General features: G+C 41.8%; 1 protein-coding gene across 8 annotated transcripts; it reads right to left on the bottom strand.

Annotated features, from left to right (window-relative positions):
* Positions 1-901: 901 nt before the first annotated feature.
* On the bottom strand, positions 902-19,111 carry STOX1 (storkhead box 1). Of its 8 annotated transcripts, XM_085064314.1 has the most exons (5): positions 18,818-19,111; positions 17,875-18,050; positions 6,118-6,210; positions 2,257-4,573; positions 902-1,251 (listed from the first exon to the last, which is right to left on the bottom strand). In XM_085064314.1, the coding sequence occupies exons 3-5, from the start codon at positions 6,182-6,184 to the stop codon at positions 1,212-1,214; spliced, it is 2,424 nt and encodes an 807-aa protein (XP_084920440.1). In that variant the 5' UTR covers positions 6,185-6,210; positions 17,875-18,050; positions 18,818-19,111; the 3' UTR covers positions 902-1,211. The 8 variants fall into 8 exon arrangements, with proteins under 8 accessions (XP_084920440.1, XP_084920441.1, XP_084920444.1 ...); XM_085064315.1 differs by having other exon boundaries at positions 17,875-19,111; XM_085064318.1 differs by lacking the exon at positions 6,118-6,210 and having other exon boundaries at positions 18,818-19,110.
* Between the last annotated feature and the right edge of the window lie 736 nt (positions 19,112-19,847).

The following is a 19,847-nucleotide window of genomic DNA, read 5'->3' as shown; positions in this document are numbered from 1 at the left end:
GCGCCCGACGGCCAATGGACGGCCGATCCGGCAGCGTGGGGACGGGGCGGGGCCGTCCAACAGCCAATCGCCTGCGGCCGTCGGGGCGGGACCACAACTCCCGGCCTGCCCCGGGAGACACCGCGAGGACTGCAAGCCCCGGCGTGCCCCGCGCGAGCCGCACGCTGTGAGGGGGCGGCCGCCATGCCGGGGCGCCATGAGGGCTCCGCTCGTCCTGCTGCCCCTGCCCGCGCCCTGCCCGCAGCTGGGACTGGGGCGCCCTCCCGAGAACACATCTCTGCAGCCTCCATGACCACCGCAGAGAAGTGTTCGGTGTTGAAAAGTCTAGAGTAGGAAAGGGCAGTGTGACCAAACGACAAAGATTTAAAAACCACAAGCCTCAGGTGATTTGCAGCATGAGCCCAGCACAATCTGCTTGTAGCTACAGTGATAAATCAGGAGAAAGAAATCAAAATTAGTCATAGGAAGTAAGGTGTGTGAAGCAATCCTGCTAGCTGCCAGGGTGTCGATTCCTTGCGGAGGGGGAAAGCCGAGCAGAGCAGAGCCTGTCCCGAAGGGGTGCCACTGGCCTCACGCTGTCTCCTGCCACCAGCACGGCTCCATTCGCAGAGACTAAACCCTACTGCTGAGCCCACAGACAAGCACACCAAGTAGACTGAGGATAGATGAGAGTCCTGCAGGACACAGTCAGAGAACCTTGGGTTTGAAGGAATTTTTTTAGTAACCAGGTGCGTGTCTCGTTCATTTGCTTTGTTTGCTAGCAGGGAAGGTGAAGTATGCTCTAATTTCTGTGGCACAAGTGGGAAACAGTTCCCAGAATTACAGTGTAAGACAGTCATGTCCAACTGCAGTTCCTATTAGAGCAACACAAACCCTTTCCAGGTCAATGGCATGGTCTGAATGAAAAATGCCAGTTCTTATTTTTATTATCACAGGGACACACAAAAAATAATTAAAGATGAGGGCAAACAAAATACAAGTGACCTCTCCAAACACTATTGTCAAAAGTTTTAACTAACAGCTTTAATTTAGAAACAGCCCCTCTGATGTGACAGTCTGCATTTACAGCATGCTTACCTCGTTACACGGGGAAAGTTTACAAAGCTCGTTAAAAAATAATCAAATATTCAAGACCAGAGTTAGATGAAGTAAGGAATTTTGTTGCAATTGTCATTTCATTTATCCTCCTCTTTGCATTGTTATTTATACTTTTAGAATTTGACAGGAAGCTTCATCTTCTTTTCAGTCCACCTAAAATAAGATAATTATTGGAAGTCAGACTTCACATTCCAAAAACGAACTGAGTTAGCTTAGATTTTAGTGCCACAGATGGCATTAGTACAAACAGTCAAAGTCACCCTCTGAAATACATTTTGCTAAAGATTTTAAGTGTTCATGTCCAAATAATACATAGGAAACGTGCATGGAAGAGTGCACAGCCAACAGCTGCTTAAGGGAAAGATTAACAATTAGCAGAATTCCCTTAGAAACTGTAGTTTGTTCTTTCATATACTGGCTTCTCAAGGTGACAGTACACATCTAATGAGGACTCCAGTGGTTTAATTATCCTACTCATTTAAGTTTTTAAGAATATGTGTTGCTGTTAAAGAAATGGATGTGATTTTTCCCTCAGCATTTTTAATGTAGGTTCTTGTCAATTTAAGTTTTGTAGGTCTTCACGTACAACTACGTAAAAGATTGTTTCATACCAATTTATTTTCCATTAAGGGACTTTCAGGTGTAATTACAGGCAAAATGTACACTATGAAAGCTCAGGTTATACACACATTCTCCTGTCTATTGAGAGCAAGTCAGATCTTACTTTTAATTTTTACTGTATCTCTATTCTTTATGTACAGCTGGAGAAAGTATGACAATATCTAATGTCATATGGTGAGATCTATGTGAGCTGAACCTGCCTGCTAACAGGAGTTTATCAAACACTGTGTTTCTTAAAATTTCTGCACTTGGCCGTCTCCACCTGCAGGACAGAGCTCATACTGTTTTCTTGCCTCATGAAAACAAATGCAAAATACAAAGAGCAGCATTTGTATATCTGATTTTGGGAGAATGTTCATGTAAAAAGACTTAGCAGAACTATACAGTTGGAGTATTTCTGGATCATAACACTGAAGTTTTAAAAAAGAATAGGAATTTCATTGTTGAGGAGGGGGTTTACAGTTTACTACAACATTTCTGCCTAAATCTGTTGGTCAATTTGAAGATAAAACATCTTAGTTTCATGTGTCTTCTTACCGTGGGGAGTCAATTCCACTGTCTCCTGTATTGCTGTGATTTTCTGTCCCTTCAGAGTTCTTATGTTCTGGGATCACAGGGCATATATTCTTAAATAACAGATCTTTTTTTCCTGGAGAGTTTCTCACTTGTTTAATCTGCGAGCCCAAAGCACAGTGTGCTACTCCTTCTCCTTCGCCCACTTGATGGGTGAGGTTCTGCAAAGTGTCAGCATCAGAGTCAGCCTCATCAGCGTAGCAAAAATCTGCCACAGCTGAGCCCTTCCCACATTCAGCGAGGCCAGTTTCTTCATCCTTCCTGGGACCTTTCAGGAGAACCTGACTGTGCAACCAGCTTTCTTCTGTGAAGTCTGGGTTTGGATGCTCCTTTGAGCCATCTGTTGATTCTGCTAAGCTAGTGCTTCCTTTATACCCGTGCTCTCCAGAGTCACATTTATTTACTGTTGTCTTGTGCTGGGTAGGACAAATACTAACCTTACAGGCTTCTAGGGACACAGCTGCCCCCAGCGTTTGCACAGCTGTACTCCAGTCTTTTGTGTCTGAAAGGTGACATGGTGCATGGCCTTCAGAATTGTCATCCAAACATGACAAACTACAGGTGTCACTGTCCTGTCCTGTTTGGTACAGAAGATGGAAGTTATCAGTAAATCCGTTGCTTTCCAGCTTCATTGATCCAGGATGGCTGGCACAGTCATAGTTAAATATAAGTTCACCCTTTTTATCAGTCTTTTGTCTGTATTTCACACCCTTTTTTTGGACCAGGTTAACACTGGCAGTGTAATTTGAAAGATGGAGCTTTTGAAATTCATTTGCTGTTCTATCTAGCAGCTCGCATACAGTGTCAGCTTTGCATCTGCGATGCTCATCTTTCAGATAAAATGGAAATTTTGCATGTTCTTTGCACACACCACTATTTTCAATGTAGGAGCAAGGGGATTTTTTTTCCCCTGTTCTTCCGTAGACATTTTCTTCAGAAATATTACTCTCCAGAAAGTATTTACTTTTGTTATCTATTTGCAGATTACTGCCTTGTGGATAACTACCATTTTCACTTAAACTATCTTTCTTTAGTTGAAGGCCACACCTATTAGCATGGAGTAGGTTGTTTTGCTTAGCTTTGTCAGCCTCAGTTTCTGCAGCCAGCTGTTCGGTTTCACAGCCAAAGGGTCTGGAGGAGGCCAAGGACTGTGGCCTTTGGAAGGCCCTGACTTGCTTTTGAGTTCGGTACTTTAGCTGACTGTTAACAGCACCTTGGTACCCTCTTGCATGAAAGCTGCGAGGTCTCCATGGCAGACCCTGAAAGGGATTCTTAATCTGCTTCTTATATATCACATGGGATTCCACTGCTGCATCAGGTGGCTCTTGGTTTTTGATGGGCAGTGAAATGTTCTCTTCCAGTTTCACATTTTGGGATGTTAGCTTCTGTATGTCAGATTTCCTGCTGCTTCTGCTAATCTGCTTCTCTTTCTTTGATTTGGTTTTCCTGGTGTGTTTTGCTGTTTTACTTGGTGCCTTTTGAATATAATCCTTTGAAAGACTGTTTTGCCTGACTATTGGCACTTCAGCTGAGGTACCATTACTGGTGTATTTTTTCTCTTTACTGATATATTTTTTCTGCTCCTCAAACTTCTCCATTAATATTGTGTGTTTAATCAAATTATCAACTGTAAGAGTAGGGTTGATACGCTTGATGATTTCATGTTCAATATCACGTGGAATATTGTCTAAGTCATCTTCATCCCTGACTGGCCACTCCTGGGGAGGAAACTGGGCTGAAAAAGTGGAGTACTCCTTGTTGTGTTTTTCTTTTTTAGAAGCACTTCTCCATAAAAGGCCAATGCCAAACCATTTGCTTTTCAGTTTTGCCTTCACAGATGCCAGGGATTTGGTGGTGTCCCAGGAATGGTTCTCAGCAGATGTGGAGATCCCTTGAGTTTGAACTGGAGGCTTCAACTCACTGTGGCCTCTCTTTCCCTCTCCCTTAGACACATGGCTCATTACCTGCTGATGTCTTTGTTCACAGAGCATATTTTGGTCAGGGAAACAATGGCAGGATCTGCAACAGAATACTGTAGGAATATTTTCTTTTGCTAGGTCTGCACAGGGCTTAATGTTTACCAGGTAAGTGATGGAATGTGATGAGCAGCAACAACTGTCCTCCAGCAAGACCCTTCTGTTGTCTTCCGTGGCATCATTTGTGATAAAGTATGTGTTGGGAGTCACAGTGAAATACCCTTCTCCTGTATGATAGATTTTTCTTTCCTTAATTAGAGTGCCAAGGATATTATATAAGATATTGTGGGAGGGCATTGCAATACCTACAACAAAGAGACAGATATTTCAAATCAGAAATAAGTTTTCAAATAAAATGGGTGCTGCCCAAAAAATACCTCTCATACAACAGTCCTGAAGACAACTGACTATGAAATACCCAAAGCATTTAGATAAAGGCCAGCTGTGTCTCTGCTTGTCACTGCAGCACTGCTGAGAGAGAGCAAGGATGTTCTCTGTGTCTGTCAGGATGTGATATGCATGAGAGAGACCTTCTGCCAGGTACAAACCAAACAATGTCTTGTTCAAAGCATTTCCCTTCAGGCGTGTTATTTAACTGTGACTTTCATCACTCTCTCTGAAGCTTCTGGTCTAGTTTGGTCAGATGACACTTTATTATCTCACTGAGACTGGTATCAGCTACAGGTTTTCCCTCAAGTGTCACAGTCTCAAAGTCCTTAGTCTAGCCACAGCGGATCTCCTACCCACAGAAATAAAAACTTCCAGTGAGGTGAAAACGTAGCAAGAAATACCTTCAAGGCCCTACAAACTTTGAGAGTGCTGTTTCTGGCTGACCTCCAAATTCTACCTTGTGGTTATCTCAGTGCACTTATTGACTACAACACACTTCTGGCATGGTTCAGTGCCAGTTTGTGGGGCTCCGTTAATATTTTTCCCACTGGCTAAAATGCCTACCAGATCAGCCTATAATATTTGCAGAGCTGTAAGGTTAAGAGGACTCCAAAGAAGCAGCTCAGTATCAAACACAGCAGCCTCCTGAGAGGGCCATAATGAGCCTTTGCATAGTCTCAAACACACTCACACTTCAATATTGCAGATCCAGGGGAAATTGGACATTTTTCAGATGTATAGAAAACATTCAAGGGAGATGGCTGCCAACCCATCAGAATCACAGAATATTCTGAGTTAGAAGGGACCCACAAGGATCAAGTCCAACTCTTAAATGCATGGCCCATATGCAGATCAAACACACAACCTTCGCATTGTTAGCACCATGCTCTAACCAACTGAGCTGGAAGGGAAGGACTAAAGGTCACTTAGTGTAAATAATTCACTTTCAGGAAGGAAGGGGTTAGAATATGACCAATAAACCCGAATTTGAGGCTGGTTATATTTTTTTATAGCAAACACCAGATGTAGACTCCTACCCAGTCCCTTTGCAGTCAAAGTCAGCCATGTTCCTGTCTCTTAAAGAAGGAGTAAGAGTCTCTGTGATCTAACACACAGTCTATTTTATGCTGTTTCAATCTGGCACCTAAATACCATTTCTATGCTTTCCCACCCTCCAGAAAGAGCATGCTCTTAACGTGCTACTGCACTCAGTTCCCTCTTGTTCTCAAAGAGGATTTATGAAAATCTGTGAAAAGGATTACATTCAAGTCAATGTAGTAATACTCACAGATTGATGAGAAGTATGCACATTCATGTACTCTACCAGTTGCCTGCTAACTTACATTCCTTCACCTTGCCTGCTTTGCTTGTAAGCATTCAGTGATGCCTTGTCCAGTATCAGAAACTCAAGCTTGATGATACAGCCACTTTTTAAAGGAAGGAGAAACAAACGTGTTACCTGGATAATTTTTCACTAACTGCTCCATTAAAGTTTCCTGTGTGACCATCACATGATCTGCATTCATGTCTGATATGGTCCAGCATATTCCTTCTGCCAGAGGAACGGAGCGTGACTGCGAGAGAGGATTCATGAGAGCAGGGGTCACATCACCTCAAAGAAAAGAAAATTATTTGAATGGAGTAGTGTTTCATTTTTTCTATTAGCTGTGAAAGATTTCCACTGAAAATTTCCCTTATTCTCAGCTAATTTTCTTTGGCAAATTATTGGAAATATTCCTGAGGGGAGAGAAGTGGTGCTAGCATTTGTCAAGAGCCTTTGTAATGAAGGAAACAGAAGGTTGCCTTAAGCACATTAGTTTGTTTGGTATGAAATTCCAGCCAAAACCATCATTTAGATTAATAAACAGGGAGCTGAGAGAATTGTTTCTGATGACTGCTGACTTTTTAGATGATTACTAACATGTTAAACCATGCAGAACCTGTATTTCTCCAAGTAGCTAATGGGAAAAGGTCAACATTCAGCAGTCTAAGTACAAAATCTTTTCACCGAGTCAGAACAGAAGGAAAAAAAAAGACAAGTAATAGACTTTGCCCCTTGTCTAGCACATAAAATTGAATAGAAATGGTTAAATAACACTTTCAGACTGGGTTCTAGACCTAGAGATTATTTAGTATACCGGGCAGAGAGCAAAAATTCTTATTACAACTGCATGCTTTTTTTTGGCTATGTCAATATCTGTCCTGGCAAGAGACAAAAACATTGTCCCTGTTCTGCATGACAAAAGCATAAGTTTGGAGGGGCTGAGAGTGTGGCCCGGCTTCCCCAGTAACTCTGTAACCCCAGCACAGAGGGATGAAAAAGGTCTTAGTCCTTCAACTCTACACCTCTGTCCATAAAACACAGATAAACTCTGTCCTCTCCCCGTGCCAAGATGGCAAAGCCAGTAAGGACAAGCCCAGCAAGTACTTCTGACACAGTACCAGTGAATGATGTAGCTGAAATAAGTATTTTTCCCTGAAGCTGTTGATGACAAAGCACAAAGCAGGAACTCACCTGAGGTCTGTGCACCCAGTGAGACAACGACCGCATGCGCCTTCTAAGACAAGACAAAACAAAACAAACCCCCCTAAAAAACAACAAAAAACCCCCAACCCCAAAAAAACAAACAAAACCCCCCCCCTCCACCTTTCTTCTATTTTTTAAGTTAGACTAATGGTCTGTTCCCATGACCAGATAATGTTCTGTGCTACCCTATTCCTGCTGCACAGAAAGCCCCTGGCTATGCGCAGCTGCCAGAGCAGGGAGAAGGGATTCCTGGTTGCTTCACAAGGCACAACCCTGTGTTAAACTCTAACAGGAATTTTCCTGCAAGTAAAAAGTGACATTTTAGAATACGCAATGTTCACGTTTAACTAAACTGAAGTTGTCTATTGGATGACACTGTAACCCAATATTTATCCTCTTAGGCGGAAAACTACAACACAAACACTTCTCTGAGTAAATGAAATACACAACATTGCTTTGAAGAGCTTAAGTTGCTCTTGACCTTTGTTTTACAACTGCTGCTATATTCAACAAAAAGAACTCTGAAAAGAAAATCCTGGCATACAGTTTCCTGAGTGATGTTGCTAGGAAACTCCTTGCAGGTGCAGAAACCATTGCAAGCTTTCTTTTTCTATGGGAAAGGCCATCAGCATTCAGTAATGACTCTTGTGAATAGTTTGCTGTCTGAAGTCTCTGCTGTGGGCACACCGTGCTGCTGCCAATTTCACAATTTTTTCCTGCAGAGCACCAGACTGGTGAGGAGTAAAATACCAAATGTAATCAATATGTGTTCATTGTTTTTATTATTATCATCTTGCTGTGGTTGTCTGTATCTGTTCTGCAGCCTCAAATCCAGTGTGCCAATTCAGGGAAGGCCATTTCAGAATAATATTTAAAACAAAGCATTAAGCAAAAGCCAGCTTGATACTGAAGGAATTTAAAAAATCTTAAATCATGTTTGAACACAACTCTAAAATTATTGTTGCAGATCAATAGTGCACACATGCTAAAAACACAAATATTAGATATCATTCTCTCCTGACTTTGAAATAAAGTCCGAAATTGTGAAAGCAAGAATTAGATCATTGGCAACATTGACAAGCAATGTGGGTAAAGGCCCAGGCAGCACCCTATGAATGTCTATCAAGTTATTATTAAAAACTTTTTACAAACTTTGTAGATTTACTTCCCATAGCTAAATAAGTGTTGTCACCCTTCAAATGTTCTCCCAAATTTGTTGGAAATACATAAAAGCTGCCTCCCTTAGATTTGCACATGGAGCAGACGTAACAATTTGTGCAAGCAACGTCTCATAGGCCTGATGCAAAATCACCAGAACACCATGCTCATTAAAACTCCTTAGTATCTGTCCTTTTGCAGCTCAAAAACCCCTTGTAGAATCCCCTGCCCACTTCCCTACTCTACATAAATTTTATGACAATCATCTTCCTGCTTTCTTCATAGTCTTAGGAAGGACTGGTTTATACCTTTGTGCAGGGAATCTGTCAGCAGTCAAGGAATTCAGCTTCTCCCTTGATGGTTTTAATACAGCCCCATTGCCTTCCACACTCTGCAGGTCTTGCAAAACCATGTTAACTAAAGCCAATCTCGGCAGCTGGCCAGGGCTCAGACATTGTTATCCTCCAGTTTGCTTTACAGGTCTGTTCAAATTCTGCTCATTACCTGGACACCTAAAACCCAAGAATACCCTTTTTGGAGCACTTACCGATCACAGTGTGGGAAGTCATCTGTAATATGAGCATTGGGTAACAAAACTCAGCACACAGAAAAGCCTCTGAGTATTCTTGACTAGCACAAAGTGATTTTTGTTCAATCTCTGTAATGTGAGCATTATCATTTTTCACTGAGTTGTTTAACAATTGCAGAGGTTTTGCATCTTCAGCCTCTTCAGAAAAATTACATACAAGTTTTATCTGGGTCTGAAACCCAGGCTGATTCTGGGGAAGTGAACAGAGAGGCATTCGTTACAACAGTGCTCAATTTACTTCTTAAAAGTTCAGGTAAACTGTTTACAGAACAATAAAGGGCTAGGAGTAAATCCATTCCAGAAGAAAAAAACAAAACATCTGTTGAGGCAGAGAAGACACAACTTGTGGAAACAGAAGACTGATGTTTCTGTTTTGTAGTTGGGAGACTCTATCATGGAATGGATTATGCAAAAGATGCCCCAAAACCTGTGCCTCTGTGCATGAGAGCCTTGGCATATTTTATATAATTCACTTTTTGCAGAATTGTACCAGGAAGATCATAAGCAAGAGTAGTACTGCTACCAACTGCAAGGCTTCTGCTTTTCTACAGAGTAGAGTGCATCATGGTCACATTTTGTAGCAACAATCACATCACAATTAAAAAGAGTTTTAAGGAATAAAATGTTAATAAGAACATCATAGAAAGTTGGGAACTCTAGCAAAACCCTTTTTAAACATTAATGATTTTACAAGATGAGTTCTTATTAAAGAATAAAAATTCTATGTATATTACAAAGGCAGTTAAGATTAACATTTTCAATTTTAAGTATATAACAGAAAAACTCTATTTTGGCACAATTACTGTGTACTAGGTCCTGTTTTCAGAAATATCCTTTTACTGAAACAAAGAGTAAATAGTTCAATTAAATGAAACTATTAAGTCTTGTAATATGTTTAATCTATTACAGAACCAAGCAAAAGCTCTCAGGAACAGCAAACAGTATCTGTTGTTTGATTATTTTGTACAACTCTCAAAGAGAGAAACAAATGTCACTTTAAGGTCACCAACACTTCTTCAGCTGACATCAAAGAAGAAGCTGCAAACACATGAAAATGTCAGATTTCTGCACCGACTGATTCCTGCCAAGACAGACACTCCCAAATCAGGACAATTAGGTAAAGAGTGCCCTCCAGTTGGTCGCAATTTCTGGTTTTTACAGTTCCCAACTTTTGGTGATTAACTTATTCTTACTAAGTTCTTAATAACTATTTACTCCTTAAAACTTTGAAAGAATGATGCCACGCAACTTGATAAGAAATAACCCAAACAAAAACCAACCACTTTTTCTGCCTTCCCAGCAACACCCACAAACCTATTTCCAAACGCCAGTGTTATGAACTTTTGGAAATATGACCTCAGAGTCCTTTCTGAGGTTCCTAGCCAAGAGCCATCATAAAATCCTTACTCTAATCTTAGTGCTAGTTGCAACCCACAGTCATAATTTCTTTCACCAACTATTAGAAAACCCCACAAGCAGATATGGTGAAAACAAAGCAAGATTCAGAATGAACAGAAAAAGCTCTCTCCTGCAACCTCTTCCCAAATCCCTGGATAGGAGCAAGTCACACAGCAGATACCAGTGCATTCAGTGTCTGAGCACAGTGGGTAAGGTTTTACCATTGAAATGGGTATCTCTGACCCTCAAAGAGATGAACCCCTTCAACTCTTAGCAAGGCCACTGACTTGCCCACTTTGATGCTCCAAGAGCATCTTGGGAGTAGGTTTCAAGCTCCAGAGGTACTGCAAGCAAAACTGTATAAGTGCATCTACCTGTGGGGCTTTAACTGCATTACTGGCAGAAAAATTCAGCTGTGAGGAACAGCACTGCAGAAAATTATTTTTCATATACTGTAGCATGCTGATAGCTTTTAAGTCAATTCACGTATGCATGGAACATACACAGCACAGCTGATAGCAAGGAAGATCATCTTAAGCACTTCAGCATTCAGTGTCAGGCTTGGTCATAAACCACAGATTGATTCTAAAGAGTCATTGCAAGGAGATAAAAAATAATGCAAAATCAAACAGACCCAAGCAACTTGCCAAACAACAGAACAGGAATAAACAAGCCACTGGCAATGTCTCTGGCTCCTCTAACTGTCCCAAGGTGCTGTCCCAAGGTGCTGTCATCCACTGCTACAGGAATTCGACACAAGCACAGCTTTTCCACTTGGCCTCATCCAAAAAATGCCCTTAGCAACCCTGGTATTTCTCCACTAAAACTGCTCTGCCTTTTCCTTGCTTCCAGCTGTGCCTTCTCTTCTGCAATAAATCTCAGACATTCAAATAGCTCTTTAATATCCAAACTTTTCTTCTAAGGGGCAAGAAGTAATGGGGGTTGGTTAGGTACTTACCTGTACAGTGCAAGATTTATTATAAAAGGATCAGGATGAAGTTGTGCATTCCTATGCCTGTATAGCTAAAGGTCAGCTCCAATTGCTGCAATATCCCTGCTGCCTCCTTTGCCTGGAAGTGTGCTGTCACATAAAAGGCAGCCACAAAAAGTATGCAAAGGAATGCTTAGAAGTAGGATATACCTATGGTCATGTTTCCCTTCCCCGGAATGAACTGAAATTCACTTTGCACATTCCCTGGCTTCAGCTCACATATGCCCCACCCCGGGAAGTAATGTACTAGGCTTTCAGAGGAGCAGCACCCACAGAGTTGTTCAAAAGAGAGCATAGCTCCCTGCAGAGGTTTTCCAACAAATCGTGGATCAGGAGGACAGAGCTAATGACAGCTCACTCCCAGCAACACCTGTCCAAATCCCACCCTATGCAGAAGAAGCTGTCAGAGAGCTTGTGCAGTTGTAGCTTCTCTTGGACCCAGGCCCCTGGCTTGGAGTAAGGACAGGAGCCACCATTGCACAAGGCAGTGGAAGGAAGCAGGCCTCATATCTTGTTTTAGGACAACTCCCACTGCAAGGTTTTTCATTCAGCTGAGAACAAAACTTGAATGGTATAGGGGTAACTTCAGAGCTGCCTGGGAAGCCTGGGATATTGATGGATGTGCACAGCCACTTTTCCTTCCATTCTCCCTAAATGGATATCCAACTTTAAAGATGTTCCCTATGCTAGAAAATAAGTTTCTGCACCCTTTCGTTAGGCTGGAGTTTATGGTCCACAGGGAAAAACAAAACAAAACAAACCAGGTTTGAAATGAAAAGCAGCATCTTCACCACCACAAGAGGTCTCAGAGGAGTTGTTTGGACACTGCAGTTTAAACAGCACTAGTCTGGACTCGGGACTTCAGTGCGCAGTTCCCAGACCTGTCTCCATGGATTTAGTGCTTTAAAACACCCTTTTCATGTTTCAGTTAATCCAAATTTCAGTCAAAAGGATGTCACAGAAGACAAACAGAGCAACCAAGCAACTCCACTGTATTACAGAATACTTAGTAAATGTCTTTTCAAAAGCCAATTTAGCAGAACCCTTACAGTGAAGATACTGTGCTGTTGAATCCCACAGAGCAAGGTGAAGCCTCCAGTGGAAATTGCAGAGGTGTGCCTGTGGGATGTTGAAAATGCTGAACAATTTCGGGGGGGGGGAAATTAAATTATGTAGTTTATGAAGCACCTAAGGAATGGGGGCAAATTCAGCAGAGGGACACCACAACGGGCAAGCCTGGAATACCTGCCCTGGCAGCCACAGCTGAGGGAATGGCTCTTGTAGAACCTGGAGAAGAAATAGCCTTGGGGGGACCTGACAGCAGCCCCTTGAGAAGACAGACCCAGGCTCTGCACAGCAGTGTGTGGTGGGACACTGAAACACAACAGCGCCTGCTGGAACAGGAGAGGCTCAGACTGGCTATAGGGAAAACCTTTTCACCTTTAAGGACAGCACAGCTGTGCAGCAGTATGCCCAGAGAGCTTGTGCAGTCTCCAGCCCTGGGGAGTTCCCAAGCTGTGACTGAATAAAGCCCAGAGTAACGTGGTCTGACCCCACAGCTGACCCTGCTTTGAGCAGGAGGTAGGACAGGCTCCCAGGACTGAAAAAGCACAGCAGTCATCTGGTTTAGCTTCAGCTGGTACCTGTACCTCCCACAGCCACCCTCACCTCCCACCCGGACCACCCTGCTTTCCGTAACCCAATGCAAGGGCACTTTTGACCTCCATGAGCTGTGAAGTTTTCTGGGATTACACCAAGTTAAAGAAACAAGGTTACACTTTCCTCACACTGTTAATGAGGCCATGCCAAACAGCGTCCATGTGAGAAAACTACTGGTTTTCTCTTCAGCTCTCAAATAAATAGCTCCTGTATGCATAACTTTTTTTCCATAACTGAACTCCAGATGTATGAACTCCAGAGCTCATTGTTAGGGCTGCTGCTCCTCGCTGCAATGGAGTGGACATGTCCTAAAGCAAGATGGCAGTATAGAAAAAGCTAAAAGCAGCCTTGAAATGAAGTCTGATTCTGAAACCATATCAAAGGCCACAGCAGAAGCACTACTAATTAATGCAATTTATTTCATTAACTACAGGATATTAACACGCTATTGTCTTTTCTGACTGAGACATAAAAAATTAAGCCTGTTCAAATTACCCTCATCCTAAAAGGGCATTAAGGCAGTTAAGATCTGTTTCTCAGGATTTGAAGTGCAAGAATTCAAAATATTTAGGATACAGCACAGCTCAGCCTAGTTTCTTAAATCTTTTTCTCACTCAAAAGACAGAGGCAAGACCTTTGCTGCTGGAAGTCTTTAGCACCAAGAAATGCACAATACATACCAAGTTCTTCACAACTGATCTGGTTAGAGATTATTTTTTTAAAAAATCAGAGTAAATTAAGCTGAATAGGCTTATTATAAAAAATTACACACTTCTGTGTAATTGTTAAACAGTGTGATTAGAGACTACATGCTGGGGTGGTGTGAAAAAAATTGCATGCACAAATGCTTTTACAGATTACACCTTTCAGGTAATTAATTCAATCTGAGCAGATCTAGTAAAGGCATCAAGATTTTGAAGAACATGACAGGCCCCTGTACCTTGCTGCTGTGAGTTCAAGCAGTAGCTGGAATATAGCATTTAGGGCTGGTGCAATACACATTCCACTGAGAAAGGGGTTTTATAATACAGGATTAACACCTTAATATGAATTTTATATGGAAATGTATTGAATGTGCAGGGGTATAATCTCATGTGAAGTCAGTGGTAAGGGGCTGAATGCCAGCTAGAATTATGAAACAATGTCAGTTTTGCATAGTCGTGACACAGATAGAATTAAATTAGTAAGCAAATAACAGCAAGGTAGATAAAAAGCTCCTTCAAAGAGCACAGATATTTTCTTCCCTTTCTCCTCCTTAACATATATCAGCAGTCACCACTGGAACAACTGTGATAACTGGTAAAACCCAATTACAACAGAATATGCAAGCTAGTAAGTCCTGAATCAAGTACCCTACTGAAAATAACTTTTAATTTAATTTTTGACAATAAAACATTTAAAAACTCAAACTGTTCTTCATGTTTGGCAGCCTATACACAGCAGTGCAAAATAAAGCACCATTTTACGTCATCCGCTCTTTTCAGGCCTGATAAAAATAAAAAGGCACAGAACTCTAAATAATCCTAAACAGTTCAATGCAAAGCATGACCACATGCTGTGAGTTACACTTCACAGAAGCCAGCACCATTGAAATACAAAACTATTCTCCTTTGACTTGTAAACCTACATCCCTGTTTGTGGGACAGGATGAAAGACACTGGAAGAAAAGGACTCCAAAAGAAAGGAATCCCATGAGGCACATGCCCAGCCTCTTGCTGAGCTGCCATCCTCATTAAGGTTGTGTGTTCCTGTGTGTAACTACAGTGCCTGACAAACAATATCCACTCCAGAGTCATGACCTTTTGTAGGCCAAACAGAAATTTGCTACCCACAAGGCCATAATTTCGTCTGTAACTTCACTAGACATGCAGCAGAACCGTGCTGATATTGGCATTAACTGCTGTAAACAAATTTAAATTACTCAAGTAGAAACAAATCTGTCCTAAAAGCTTGCCAGGTAGATTTTGGATAACAATTTGTCTCTCATTTTAAGCAACGTTGAGAATTGCTAAGAAGTAGGAAATGCTCAAATACCCAGCTGCAGGTGGACCCCAGGTGTACCGGTGACACTTCAAAATTGTTCTTGAAAGCTGATTGAAACATGCAGAGAAGCTGATCCTGTGAGGACCTCCACAGCTAGGCAGCCAGCACCTGCTGAGCTCACGAAATAAGTTACACTTGGGAGTCATCACCCAGGAACAAATATAGTTCCCCAAAGCTAGGCCTGCTCTGAAAGGTGATTACTGCTCACAAATACAACAGAAATTTTGCTCCTTATTCCTCAAGCTGTTGCTGAACCTTTTCAGGAGATTCGATTCCATTGCTCTCCTACCAGAGGGATTCTGTTTGAATATCAAATCAGCTTCAGGGTCTTTCTCCCTATTTTTTTAGCTGCTTCTCTGAGCACTTCTCCTTATGTTCTATGGGAGGCTCAGAGAGGGAAAAGTGAGGAGCTAGACCTATCAGATTACTCTACAAATGCACAAACAAGAGCACAAAACAATTCCTTGTCTGATCTCATTCCAATTCATTAATTGGAATACCTCCAGCAAAAGCGTATAAAACCTGACACTTCACAGGAAAGTGTACTGTCCTTTCAATGTCACTCTTCGATAGGATATTTCCCAAGAGATATAAATTTCCAGCTCGCAGCAGAGACCTCATTGGAAAAGGTGACCAGCACATCACCTGTCCATAGGAAAGTCACTATCTGCATGCCCATCCCAGCTTCAGCCTAACTGGAAAGGGCAGTGCTTTCTTAGCTTTCCTCGTGAATAATTTGTAGCCCTGCAACAGAAATGCTGAACCGACAGCAAATTCAGCCTCTAAAGGCTAAGCAAAAATGTTTCAATTTGATATTTTCTCTTCTACTCGACAGGAACCACGAAGAGGGAGTCAGGCCGTTCAGGCACATGGAAAGTGATGCTGTGACAAGAGGAGGCAGGCTGGGATGAGAGAAACGAGCTGATGACGACCAAGGACGACAAGTAAGCAGCTGCTGAGATGCCTTCTCCTGGACTGTCACCCCCAGTTTATCTCTCCGAAGGCTCTGGAGGTCAGTGCGCTCAAATCGAGTGTTTGTATCTAATTTCAGATCAGAGTCCCCTACTTCTCTCATAGCAACAGCCCTGCATGCCTCCCCCCAGGCTGTACAAAAAAGGTGGGAGGGAGCAATTTGCCCCTCGTTTGGTGAACAATTGACTGAACAACTCAGCTAAGCACAGGAGATAGTCCACAGAGAGATGTTTGCATTTCCACAGAGTCTGCTCAGTTATCAGATCAAGAGGCAAAGTTTTTAAAATTAGCCCCTGCTTTACCCTCTCAGGGAAATTTTAATTGCTGTGATTTTCCCCTTTTCTTCCCCTCCGTCTCTCAAGGAGAATATAAAATCTATCCATTCCTGGGTGTGCCATGCACCCCATGAGATCCCATCAGAAGGGAGGAGAGAGACATTTTAGATTTTATTTGGGAATAAACACAGCAGCACAGATTGTGTTATTTATAAGATTTTGGGACTGAATTTTCCCTGTATTTGACTAAACTTCTGGTGACCAATATCAGCCAAGGTGTAATCTGTTAAGTAAAATCAGGATGTCCAGCGCCCCAGTCTGTTTCTCTAGAACAAATTTCATTTGAACTACTGGGATAAAGAGTAACAACGATCTGTGGGACCACACTGTCTTCTGATGACAAACAATAGCCAGGAAAGCTCCTAGAGAGAAGCAGTGAGGAGGAGTTCTGAGTGCCTAGGGCTTTAAACCCAGCATGCAACAGAGTCTGGAGCATGCCTATACCCCAGGATAATTCTTCACTGAAATGTAATTCGGCAAAATTAATGCTGCAGTGCTGCATGCCCGTTGCTTCTCACTTACTGCCCAGCAAACAAGCGATTGTGGATTTAAAAGGAAAAAACTCAAAAGAGTTGGCTAATTATTCTCATGAGCCTGAGAACTCATTCTCAACTCTATTTATGTACCACAGCCAAGGATAAAGATACTAGAGGCCAAGTGATTCCCATCTCTGACAGCTGGTACACCCAGATATTTGTGAAATTTTACCAAATGCTGCGGGAATTTGCAGACACTGCTTTTGCTACATGTGGAGGAAATGTTTCCTAAGAACCACATTGCTTGGTTCCCAAAATCCCAGCCTTTAGTCAGGAAGCATGATAAATCCAAGTGGCTCAAATTTCTCATTATTGCAAACAGTTACATGAGAGCAGGTATATTAAAAATGCAGTCATATCTCCCTTTATATAAAATAAAGACAGCAAATGTGATACCAGTAGCTTCATTTTTAAATACTGTCAATTCTTTAAAAAAACCCAAAACCCAAGAAAGCATTGTCCTTTGCATTTTAGTTGTCTGGCTTGCTACTTGCTTTTCTAGAGTAAAATATATATAAGAAATGGGAGGAAAATAATCCAGAGCAGAAAATGGCCATTATGATAACTTTCAGAAGAGAAGGCATAGAATACGTAATTTTTAATCAGAAAATTACCTAAATAAACACATTCAAATTGAAAATTTGTTTCAGTTAGGCTTCCAGAAATTGCAGTAAAATAATGAAAATGTCACTTCAACATTAATTGTCTAAAAAAGTGAAATTCACAAAGACAAGTGAGAAAAGTCTAACTTGTTAGAAACCTCTTTGGCTGTTACTGCAGCAATAGGCAGGACGATTATTAGGGAAATAATCTAATTAATTTACCGAAGTAATTTATATTTGTATTCAACCAGCCATGCTCTGCATCAGAAAAGAGGTTACTGGGAAGGAAGGAGGTAAAAACCAATGAAGTCAAGCTCTCTAAATCATCCCCAGGAGACCAGCAATAACGTATCATTTTTCATCAGTGATATATAACTTAAATATAGCAAGAGACAACCCAACGTACCTATAGCTGTTACAGATTTTTAGGTGGAGACCAGTAAACCAGTTTTCTTCCTTATAACACAGCTCCTGCATTGAGTTAAGAGGTCAGCAGGTTACTTGGTGATTAAGGAAAATGAACTCCAGCTGGAGCAGATGTTACCAGTTTGGTAAAGTTATCAGAGCGCCCAAGAAATGAAACTGAATGAAGAGATCAATTTTCTAGTTAGAAAATGGGGCTGCAACAGGGAGTGGCTATTCTATGCAAATTATTGGGAAAGAAGGGTAAATACCAGAAATAGAAAAAATAATTATGTGATTTAAGCGTAGGTAGTGTTAGGAATAAAGAGGTTGAGCTGACCAAGGATAACACAGAGTAGACATCCGAAATTTTCCTGTTACAAATTTTGAAACATATCATTAAGAATTCCTCAGGTCTTCCAAAAGTTGGCTTTTTTGGTTTTTTTGTTTTTTTTTTTTTTTTTGCTTAGAGAAAAGGTGCAGTTTTGAATTCTTTCTGGAAGAATGGCTAGTTAGCTTCAACAAAAAGCTTTCTGTGATCTAATTATATCCAGTCCTGCTTGAAATGAGGTAAAATGCACTTCTAACTTAAGCTGTAATTCATGCCTATACAGAGAGGATTGCAGAGCTACAGTCAGGGAAAAGTAACAATAAACCTCTCAAATAATGACAGCTATGAAAATCCCTGCTAACCTTAGCAAATCCAACTTAAAACAGATTGATTTGAACCTCACCAAGTACCTAGCAATTACTACAGGGCTGTACAGCTGAATGTCTCCACTGCAGCATCTTCTGGTCTTTGTTAGCTGCATTCTTGCTTTGATTGTTAATGCTTCCTGTCCTTTAGTCTTGGGAAAGTTAAAGCACAAAGCAGTTCACATCAAAACGTTAAAGCTGGTATCTGAGCTGCCACAAAGCAAAGACTGCACTGCTCAGGTATCACTTACCTGCAGTAGGATCCATAATTAGAACTTGGTACTCCTATAGTCACCTTCCACAGAGAGCAATCCTCATTTACCATGCCCAAACCACACAGAAAGTTGCAAGAACTACAGGAGTCGTGTGGTAATGTCTCCCTCTGCTAAAGATCCATCAGACGAACAGCCTTCCGGGATGCTCCACAGGACAAACCGACACAAGCCCCACGGGGCCAAGAGTAAAGGAGACTCCAGGATTAATGACCCCAGCATAAGGAAGTCTGCCCCCTTTCCAGCAACTGCAAACAGCAAAGGGATTTACTGACTGAAACCGACGCCCCGAGTGAAAACTGCAGAGCTGTGAGGCAGCAGTCAGTACCAGGAGCAGAAATTTAATCTGACCCTCCATTATCATGCTGGCAGGTGTACGCTGCAATCACATTTCAGAGGGCATTTCATGGCAAACTTGTATTAAGAACACTTGATAATCCAGCAGCCGTAATTCCTTTGTAGACCAAGCCCTTCATTGCAGCCTGGCCTCATTAGACTGCAGAGGTCGCTAGAACAGTCAATTGCATATGTACTAATTGCAAGTAGGAAATGAGAGTAAATATTTACCAGTATGATGTAGTTAAAATTAATGTGACTAATTAGATATTTAGAGTAGCAACTTGAACACGTGTGAGCCTGATTTCTTCTTAGAGTTTTCATCATGTCCACTCCTATAAATTTTTAGAAAAGGTTTAAAAGATCATTTTGTAGGGCTGGGGGGAGGGCGGTGTTTGGTTTTTGTTAGGTTTGGGGTTTTTTTTGTTTGTTTTGGTTTGTCTTTTTGTGAACGTTTCCAGAGGAACTAAGACTAAAAGTAGCTGCTGACTTCAGCCGGTCACATCCACATTAGGCAGCACAGTGACTTCCCCGGCAGGCAGCCGTCACCCCACCCACGGTGCCGTGTGCCCCCCACCTTTACCTTCTCCAGTAGCAGCACATCCTATAGCTCGTTCTCAGAGGAATCTTTGGGCTGACTCAATCCGTAACATCCAGCCCCAGCGTTTTTTCC

This window comes from Lichenostomus cassidix, chromosome 6, assembly GCF_008360975.1.
Source record: "Lichenostomus cassidix isolate B80296 chromosome 6, HeHo_3.0, whole genome shotgun sequence".
Taxonomy (NCBI): Eukaryota; Metazoa; Chordata; class Aves; order Passeriformes; family Meliphagidae; genus Lichenostomus; species Lichenostomus cassidix.
This window is presented reverse-complemented; position numbering and strand designations above follow the sequence as displayed.

Excerpts from the sequence above, each read along its gene's own strand:
- STOX1 (XM_085064312.1), bottom strand. The coding sequence starts at position 6,250 with ATGAATCCTCTCTCGCAGTCACGCTCCGTTCCTCTGGCAGAAGGAATA. Across the intron at positions 4,574-6,117 it reads GTTAGTGAAAAATTATCCAG|GTATTGCAATGCCCTCCCAC; the intron begins GTAACACGTTTG and ends TCTTTGTTGTAG. Across the intron at positions 1,252-2,256 it reads AGTGGAATTGACTCCCCACG|GTGGACTGAAAAGAAGATGA; the intron begins GTAAGAAGACAC and ends ATCTTATTTTAG.